The 9,035-nt window shown below is 47.2% G+C and overlaps 1 protein-coding gene across 1 annotated transcript; it reads left to right on the forward strand.

Annotated features, from left to right (window-relative positions):
• The first annotated feature begins 2,874 nt into the window (after positions 1 to 2,874).
• Positions 2,875 to 7,055, forward strand: C4H7orf25 (chromosome 4 C7orf25 homolog). Its single transcript, XM_075418581.1, has 2 exons — positions 2,875 to 2,955; positions 5,477 to 7,055. Exon 2 carries the CDS (start codon positions 5,493 to 5,495, stop codon positions 6,759 to 6,761), a length of 1,269 nt encoding a protein of 422 aa, XP_075274696.1. The 5' UTR covers positions 2,875 to 2,955; positions 5,477 to 5,492; the 3' UTR covers positions 6,762 to 7,055.
• The last annotated feature ends 1,980 nt before the right edge of the window (positions 7,056 to 9,035 follow it).

Below are 9,035 nucleotides of genomic sequence, written 5' to 3' on the forward strand. Positions count from 1 at the left end.
TCTTAGCCAGCCTAAGAAGAAACTAATGAAGAAAATACAAAGTATGAGTTAGTCCGCAGAAAGTAGCGTATGAGCTAACTGATCTGTTCTTTCCAATGTCTGTCTTCTGACGTTTTATGTTATCATTAGGTAAATAAGAATTTCTGAAGCATGTCATAAATGAAGTTTTATTTCCTAAAGTCAGAAATAAAAGCTGTGTCCAAACAGTTAACTAGGACTTAGTCCAGATCACTTTTTTGATTATCTTACTCTGAAAATCGATCCATGCTCTGATTCTTCTAAAGAAAATGAACAACTAGGAACTGAAACTGCATATTGCTAGATCTTTAAGGCTTCAGAATCATTCGGAAAAGCACAAAGCTACTTGAATATTCACACACATTCAGTCAGTTTTTAATGCTATGTAACTATTTAAAGGAACTTTGTATATGTAAAATTCAGCTAGGTATGTCAGAAAATGGTGAGCGTGAACTGTAGTAGCTTAGTTGCTAGGAAGATGACCCTATGGAAGGTAGTTGAAGCCAAAGCAATCTGAAGTAAATCATGCTATCTCTCTCCCCAGATGGTAACAATGAGTCAAACGAAAAAAAGTTTTAAGGTTTTTGGGTCATGGTTTGTTTTTTGGTTTGCTGTTTTGTTTAGGTTTTTTTTAAATAATTCAACAACTTCCATCTCTGCAGAATTTCACTCATTTTTCACAGGTGGTGAAGGGAAGTGAAAAACCAGGATCTTCCATCTTTTCCTGTGCTTTAACGATTTAAATGTAGTGACCGTTCTGTCTATTCTGTGGAAACTACTGTGCTCTGAGTAAGGGAAGTGTTGCCTTTCAAATAGGTGATAATTGGTACAAATGTCGAGGGGGTTGTTGCCCGCTTCTCCCCACCCTGTTAGGAGGACAGACAACCATTACAACACGGGGTAGTTTTACTGAAGCGTATACTTCAGAAGTCTTGCTGCTTTTACTCCATGTTGCGGTGGACCAACAGTGTAAACGGGTGGCAGTGTGAAGTTAGTGCCTTTGTCAGATACTCTGAGCGTCCTCGTACCAGGCTGCCTCAGCCAGCACTTCTTAGGAATGTAAACTGTTTGAACTGGTAAAATAAAGTGTGATTTGGTGGTTATTAAACGGTGGCATATTTTTCTTTTAAGAAAAACAGAAGTGTGCCCTTGAAAAAGATGAGAATGCTATCACTACAATGCTATTGTAGCACCAGATATTAGTATACAGTCTCCTTTTACACTGAAAAGCTTCAAAATGATGACCAGTTGTCATTTTCCCCCGAGAGTGCTTTCCTCGGGCTGTCTCTCTGACGCATGATCTCAGAGCCGCAGTCATCATTTCTGTGGTAGTGTTTAATTGCTGCTTGTTTTGTGTGAAATGAGACAGGTGGGTCTGTATGGTCTGTTCTCAGTGGTGTTCATTTTGACGAGCTACCAAGCTGGTAGTTGAGAGACTGTTTTTCACGCTGTTAAGAACCGAGTCCCAAAACTCCCCAATGATACTTAAGCCCTACAGAGAACCAGAGTTCAAGGGGCTTGGTGTAATTTGGAAACAATATGTAGAATATTTTTAATTCAAGCTTTATTTAGAGTATTAGATAATTTTATTAGTGGTAGGCAGATAGACCATGATATTACGCTGTTCTGATGGGGAACGTGGTGTGATTTGGAGTCTGGGATTTGGGGTTTTTTTAACTGCTTAATCCTATACCAAAGAAAGTCATTGCCATACTCGGATGTCTGCACGTCTAGACTAGTAACTAAATTTTATCTAGTATTTAAAGGGAACCTTTAAACTGTAGGGAACTATTTTACATATTTTTCCATTCAAAATCCTTGGAATTTCAGGAAGTAGTAATTTTAAGTTGGAGATGTATTTCTCAAATATTAAAATGACTTCAGGAGTGACAGATACTAGTACAATGCAGTAGCAAGTTATAGGTGATTGTGGTCATTTTCAAAAAGTGCAATTGATTTTTTCAGTTATACTATGTTTGTATTTTGTAGAATAACTCACTGCATAAAGTGGAGTCCAGGGGGAATAAACTGGAAAAACACTGTTCTTTTGTGAGAAACAACAAATTACAAGTTTGATTACTTAAGCTGACCATGAAGTATGACTTTGCTTTATTTGTTATTCCCAATGCATTCATCTGAAAGAAGGGAGAGAGACACTGGTCACTTAAAGTAGGTAGTGTTTGTGATTTGCAGGTCCTGGAGGATGATCTGCTCCGAGGAACCCAAGAGAGTGTGGTATCACCTCTGAGAACAGAGAATTCCCTTGGGTTTTAGTTAACCAGTGGGACTGGGATCCGAGAACAGCATTGCTGTCTCGCGAGGTTACTGAGAGAGTGGTCAGGCGTTGGAACAGGCTGCCCAGGGAGGTGGTGGAGTCACCGTCCCTGGAGGCGTTTAAAAACTGTGTAGATGTGGCACTTCGGGGCATGGTTTAGCAGGCATGGTGGTGTTGGGCGGATGGCTGGATGCAATGATCTCAGAGGTCTTTTCCAACCTATGATTCTGTGACTTCAAGTCAGCTCCCATGTGATAGCAGGTGCAGTAAGCCCCTTACACCCTGCTTTGGCTCTGCAGAACCTTGTGAAATCATTTATACAGGTAAAGATGGCTCGCTGTAAGGGGCAACCGTCAGTTTCATAAGGCTGATTTTTGTTACCCGACCTTCATGGGCCCAGCACACATTGAGCCACAGTTGCTTCTTCCCCGCTGCAGTTCAAGCCCAAGGCTGACTCGTCTCCCGCCGCCTGCCTCACCTCCTGCAACGTCTCTGCTCCTTCAGGAGCCCTTTCGGGAGAACACACGGGTTTATTTGCGGCAGGCTGCGGCGGAGAGCCGGGCCGGGGGGGCTGTCCCCGCCCGGCGGCCCCGGGGGAGGCGCTGGGCCGGGCCGGGCCGCCTCCCGCCGCTGCCCGGGGCGAAGGCTGTTGCCGCCGGGGCGTGAGTATGGCCGGCGGGGAAAGGCCGCGGCGGGAAGGGAGCGGGGCCCGGGGGCGGCGAGGCGGGCCCGGGCTTGTCGCACCCGCATGGTGCCTGGGGGGCAAAGGGGGAGCAGGGACCTGCGTCCCGCCGCCACCCGAGTCCCGCCGCCCGCCCTGCCGGGCCAGGCGCGTCGCTGCGGGCGAGGCGAGGGGCCGCCCGCCGGGGCTCCGGGAGGGGTCCGCCGCCGAGAGGGGCCGGCGGCGAGCGCCGAGGGCACCCTGCCCTCACCCAAGATGGCGCCGCGACCTCCCCAGCGCCGCTCTCACGTGATGGCGGGACGGCGGGCGGATAGGGCCGGGACGGGGGCGGGAGGGGAGGGCGGTGACGCGCCGGCTGCGCGCGGCTCCTGAGGGCGGCTCCTGAGGGCGGGCGGGCGAGCGGGCGAGGGGACGGTCCTCAAAATGGCGGGCGTGTCCCCTGCGCATGCGCGGCGTGCTGTGGCGGTGCCTTGGGAGGGCTAACAGCTGTGTGAAGGGCTTTGTGTTTTTCCCACCTCATGTTGGGGAGCAGCTCTTCTTCTGAGGCATTCTGGTTGATAGTGAGGTCGCCTCGCAGTTGCGCTGGAAAAAGTAGTCGGGTTTGTGGGCTCGGGCTCCCCAGTGCAAGAAAGATGAGGTGCTACTGGAGGGAGTCTGGCAGAGGGCTACAAGGATGGTGAGGGGACTGGAGCATCTCTCCTACGAGGAGAGGCTGAGGGAGCTGGGCTTGTTCAGCCTGAAGAAGAGAAGGCTGAGAGGGGACCTTAGAAATGCCAATAAATATCTGCAGGGTGGGTGTCAGGAGGACGGGGTCAGACTCTTTCCAGTGGTGTCCAGCAACAGGACAAGGGGCAATGGGCACAAACTGAAGCAGAGGAAGTTCCATCTGAACATGAGAAAGAACTTCTTCCCTCTGAGGGTGACGGAGCCCTGGCACAGGCTGCCCAGGGAGGTTGTGGAGTCTCCTTCTCTGGAGATATTCAGGCCCCGCCTGGACAAGGTCCTGTGTAGCCTGCTGTAGGTGACCCTGCTTCGGCAGGGGAGTTGGACTGGGTGACCCACAGAGGTCCCTTCCAACCCCCACTGTTCTGTGATTCTATGAAAAACTGGAAGCAAGCTTCATCTAGAAGCCTTTCTTTCCATGCTTGTAGAAGTTGAAGCTGCTGTGGTGAGAGGTGCCAGAGTAGCGACTGAGGGCTTCGCTCACTGCTTTAGGTGTAAGAATAAACTCATGGCGGTGGTGAGGACTTTGGGGCTGGTTTCACTGGCCTCCCCTGACCCCGAAGGGAGACATTACGCTTTTTGGTTCAAAGAAGGGGGCAGATTGTGGTGATGCTGGGTATTGACTGGGCCAGTAGCCGTTCATGCTGGCTGTACTGGAGCTTGGGCGTAATGCAAGGGTGCTGCGAGAAGCCCAGCCCTGCAGTTGTACTGGCAGAGCCTGTCGAAGGACCCAGGCCCCATCCCATTGCTTGTTTTCAGCTGAAGCTGCGTTTTTCTTGCCCTTTAATACCAGTTGGCTTCAACATGCAGCTTAGGTGAGGAGGATGTGTTCATACTTGTAGCTGGGAGTCCAAACTGGTTGATTTTGCTATTCGTAGTGGCTGTTCACTGCCTGTCATAAAAAATGGTATTGTTTGCTGTGGTATTGAATCCCAAGTTTTTCAAAGCCAGCCCACGTTCAGTTAAGTAATTCCTGTGATACTTTCCTCAGGGAGACATACTAAAGTAATACGGATGCAAAGGAATAGACTTAGTGGATGCAACACAGTAAATACCTAGTAGAACTAGAAAACAGAGATTTCTAGGTCTTCCTGGCTCTAGAATTACGAATCATAGTCTGTAATGATGTTGTGTAATGTTGAAGCTTTTGCAGGAGGTTGTTAGGGGCTCGTTCTCTGAGTTGTGCAGTGGAAGCTGGAGGGGACAGAGCTGTGCTACCCATAATCATAAAATACAATGGACTTCCTCTATGCTGTGTTAAAATACTTGTTGGTAGCCAGGCTTCACAGTTTCTATGTATGTCTGTAAGTATGGTGGGTAGTTTTTATATTTTAATGGTAACTGTGGTGAGAGGGAAAGGCAAGATTTGCTTATGGCATCAACAGGATTTCTAATTTTGCTCTGGATGACAACTTCTGCAAATGAGCTGTGAGAGCTGAGATCTCTCCAAGTGACTAGCTCAGTGACGGGCTCACACACGGGGGGAAAAACCGCAAACTTGCAATGTGTGTGTGGAGACTTGGATGCTGCTGTTCTTCCTTGTTGAGCACTGAGATCTTCTGAGGCTGTAGGTTGGATCCCCAGAGGCTAAGCAAAGGAATTGAACTCTTTGGTGGGACTTGTTGCTGAGGTTCCTGGTGCTTCTGCTTTACAATACTGGTAGCTGCTGCACTAAATCTACTGCAAAGCTCTGGTGTATAATGTTACAAAGACCTCTTTTGACTGTCTTTGTTCTTGGCCATGCAATAACAATCTTCTCTTTTGCTTTCCCTTGGTAGGAATAATGTTTCCAACATGTCTGTGCAGTCACTGCTTTGTGAAAGAATTGCTGTTGCCAAAGAATTGATCAAGAGAGCGGAAGCCCTTTCCAAGTCCCAGAAAAGAAAAATAGAAGGTGCGGCAAAACTATGTGGCAAACTGAAGGCTGAGCTAAACTTCTTACACAAGGTGGAGGCAGGGAAGGTGGCCGTTAAAGAATCCCATCTGCAGAGTACAAACCTTACCCATCTCCAAGCCATTATTCAGTCAGCAGAGAACCTGGAGGATGTTGTCAGCATCCTCCATGTCTTTGCTTATGAGGACCGGTTTGGAGACAAGCAGACGCTGGTGGTAGATGTCGTTGCAAACGGAGGTCACACGTGGGTGAAGGCCATTGGTCGGAAGGCTGAGGCCCTGCATAACATCTGGCTGGGGAGAGGCCAGTATGGTGACAAAAGCGTCATTGAGCAGGCAGAGGACTTCCTGCAAGCAAGCTGTCAGCAGCCAGTGGAGTACAGCAATCCCCACATCATCTTTGCGTTCTACAACAGCGTGTCCAGTCCTATGGCAGAGAGGCTCAAGGAGATGGGAATATCTGTCCGAGGAGACATTGTTGCTGTGAACTCACTGGCTGAACCGTCCGCAGAAAACAAGCACCTTAGCGCCAGTGAATCAGATGAAGAAGGCCCTGAGCTTCTGCAGGTGACCAGAGTAGACCGGGAGAATTTAGTGGCCAGCATTGCTTTCCCTACCCAGATCAAAGTAAATGTGTGCAATAGAGTTAACTTGGACATCACTACCTTAATAACCTACGTCTCTGCTCTGAGCTATGGTGGCTGCTACTTTGTCTTCAAAGAAAAAGTGCTAACAGAGCAAGCAGCTCAAGAAAGGAGGGAGAGAGTCCTGCCTCAGCTGGAGGAGTTCATGGAGGGAAAAGAGCTCTTTGCCTGTGAATCAGCTGTCAGAGATTTTCAGTCCATCTTGGAAACCCTGGGAGGACCTGGGGAGAAGGAGCGAGCTGCGTTGCTGGTTAAAAGAATTAATGTGGTGCCAGACCAGCCGTCTGACCGTGCCTTAGGACTAGTGGCTAGTTCAAAAATCAACAGCCGTTCCCTAACCATTTTCGGGACAGGAGACACTTTAAAAGCCATCACCATGACCGCGAATAGTGGTTTTGTGAGGGCAGCGGCTAACCAAGGTGTCAGGTTCAGTGTTTTTGTCCATCAGCCACGAGCATTGACAGAAAGCAAAGAATCTGTTGCCACACCTTTACCAAAGAACTGCCCACCTGATAATGGACTGTAAGTTGTTAAATGAGTTAGTCATTGAAATATTGCAGGTGCTGCAGTGGGAGGCGTTTGGAAGAACAGAAAAATCATAACAATGCATTTTTGGGTGTGTATCAGTGAGAACAGTAACTGTAGCAGTGGAAGGGCTCCTCAAGGGATTTGCAATATCTTTACTTAATTCTTCGGGGGTTTTTTGTTCAGCTGACCATTAATTTATTCACTAAGGTAATAAGATTTCAGTGAAAATTGTTAACTGGCTTGCAGTATATTAATTGTATCCATCCCTATTAAAAATTTCAGTTAAAGCACAGTTGTTGTTGTGCCCTTGTCATTTTTGTCCTCTTCAGAGAGATGAAATTCAGCACCTTAGATGGACTTTGGACTTGACTTCTGTGGGACCTACATCTTGCTTTCACCTATCCTATTCAACTGAATTCTTTGTTGATTCAGAGGTACAGTGTGTGGAGACCAGTGCCTTTTTGGGTGTGTGCTGTTTCGTGAGGATGTGATTAGTAGCCATGAATAGAAGCAAACTTAAGCCTTCTTTCTTTTACTGAAAGGAACCTCTGTATGTATACCATGTTAGACTGAGCTGGACAACAGCTTTAAAATTCCTGGAAAAAATCATTTGAAATTGGAGTTTATTGGTGCTAATATGTTGTGACTCTTGGGCCAAACTGGACAGCCAGTGGTAGCAGACCACATCTGGCAAATCTGCTTCCCTTTTCTCTGAGCTTTTGTCCAAGTGCAGAGTCTTGCTGGGTGCAAAACCCAGCTTGAGGCTCGGGATAACAGAATCGGCCTAAACTGAGCCTGCCCCCAGGTAGTTTCTGATACTGGGAAGCTCTCTGCTGAGGTCTCGTGGTGAACTTGAATTTGGCTCTGTTGCTTCTGGATTACCTGAAAAAAAGCTGAGGACCTTTGGTGATGGCATGGTGGTGGAGGAGGTTTGTGGGGTATGTTGTAAATTGCTAGTTTGCTCTATAGTAGAGAGCATCTTTTTCACTGGTGGTGTGATTGCTGGTTTTACTCAAAGTGTGGAATAAACAACAATTTATCTTTTTTTCTTTTCAGGAGAAAGTTGCTGGTTTAGAAGTCTTTCTAATGTTTTTCCGTATGCTGTAACGACAGCATTTGCTGTTTGGTATTAGTCTGCATCAGATTCCTAGTGGGAAACTTTGAGGTGTCAGAGTGAACCTCTTGGCCCTGAGCTATACATTTTACCAGGTCAGTGAAAGAGATACCCACTGAATATTTTATAGGCTGTTGTTCAATAAGACAGCATTATTATGCAGCCTGTAGTGCAGGCAAAGAACATTCCCTTGCCTCTTGCCACTTCACTCTAAATTTCTTCCTAAAGTACAAAGTAGCTGCAGCACTGCCTTTAGCCGTAGTCTCTACCTATTTCTTTTTGTCTGCAGTACTCTGGTATACTCCAGCACTGGTGTGAAAGTACTGGTATGCCAGCAAAACCACTCTGCATGCCTCTCCCAGCTGAGTAAGCTTAACTCCAAGGAACAAAAGCGTACTTTTTGTCAGTACAACTCTTGCTCTGCTACTCCTACTATGCCTGTGCTCTTACATAGTTGTTGGGAGTTGTCACCAGTATCCACATGCTGCATATTTTTTAACAATGCAGAGGGCAGTCTGCTCTTCACCTGCCCCTCGTTTCTGCTGGTCACTGAGGTAGTTCATGGGGTTTAGTTAAGATGGGTGGAACAGGACTTTGTTTTTGGCTGCTGCAGCATCCAGTCTTCCAACTGCAAGTTTCACAGGTGTCCCTTGGTGAGTGGTTCTAACAAAATATCTAGCTTGTTCCTACAGTCTAACACTGTGTAACACAACCTCATGGCAGGATACATCCCCCACTGTATCCATTAATTTTCCTGAAAGTTCTTCTAAAGGGAAAGGAGGACCAGTGCAATGAAATTATGAAAATACTATGTTAGCTGTGCTGCAGAAATGCAATCTGCCTTAGTAGTTAACAGTGCAAGCTTCATCATACAGGAGGTTAGGGAGGTAATCCGTCATACCATGACAAAGCACTCAGACAGAGGTTCGTGAAATGTTACGGTGCAGTGAACAGCTGGAAGGAAAGGTGCCTTTCATTTTCTGCCATGAGAGCTCTTACTTGACACCTGTGTGATGTCCTTCCTCTGTGGTAGGTGTGGGACTACAGATAGGGCGGGCTGTCTGTGAAGAAAAAGAACGAACTGTGTGTCTCGAAACTGTGTTTCTGTTTGCTGATTGGAAGGCCTGAAAGAAGGTACAAGAAACCTCCTAGTGAATA

Source organism: Opisthocomus hoazin, chromosome 4 (genome assembly GCF_030867145.1).
Source record: "Opisthocomus hoazin isolate bOpiHoa1 chromosome 4, bOpiHoa1.hap1, whole genome shotgun sequence".
Classification (NCBI taxonomy): Eukaryota; Metazoa; Chordata; class Aves; order Opisthocomiformes; family Opisthocomidae; genus Opisthocomus; species Opisthocomus hoazin.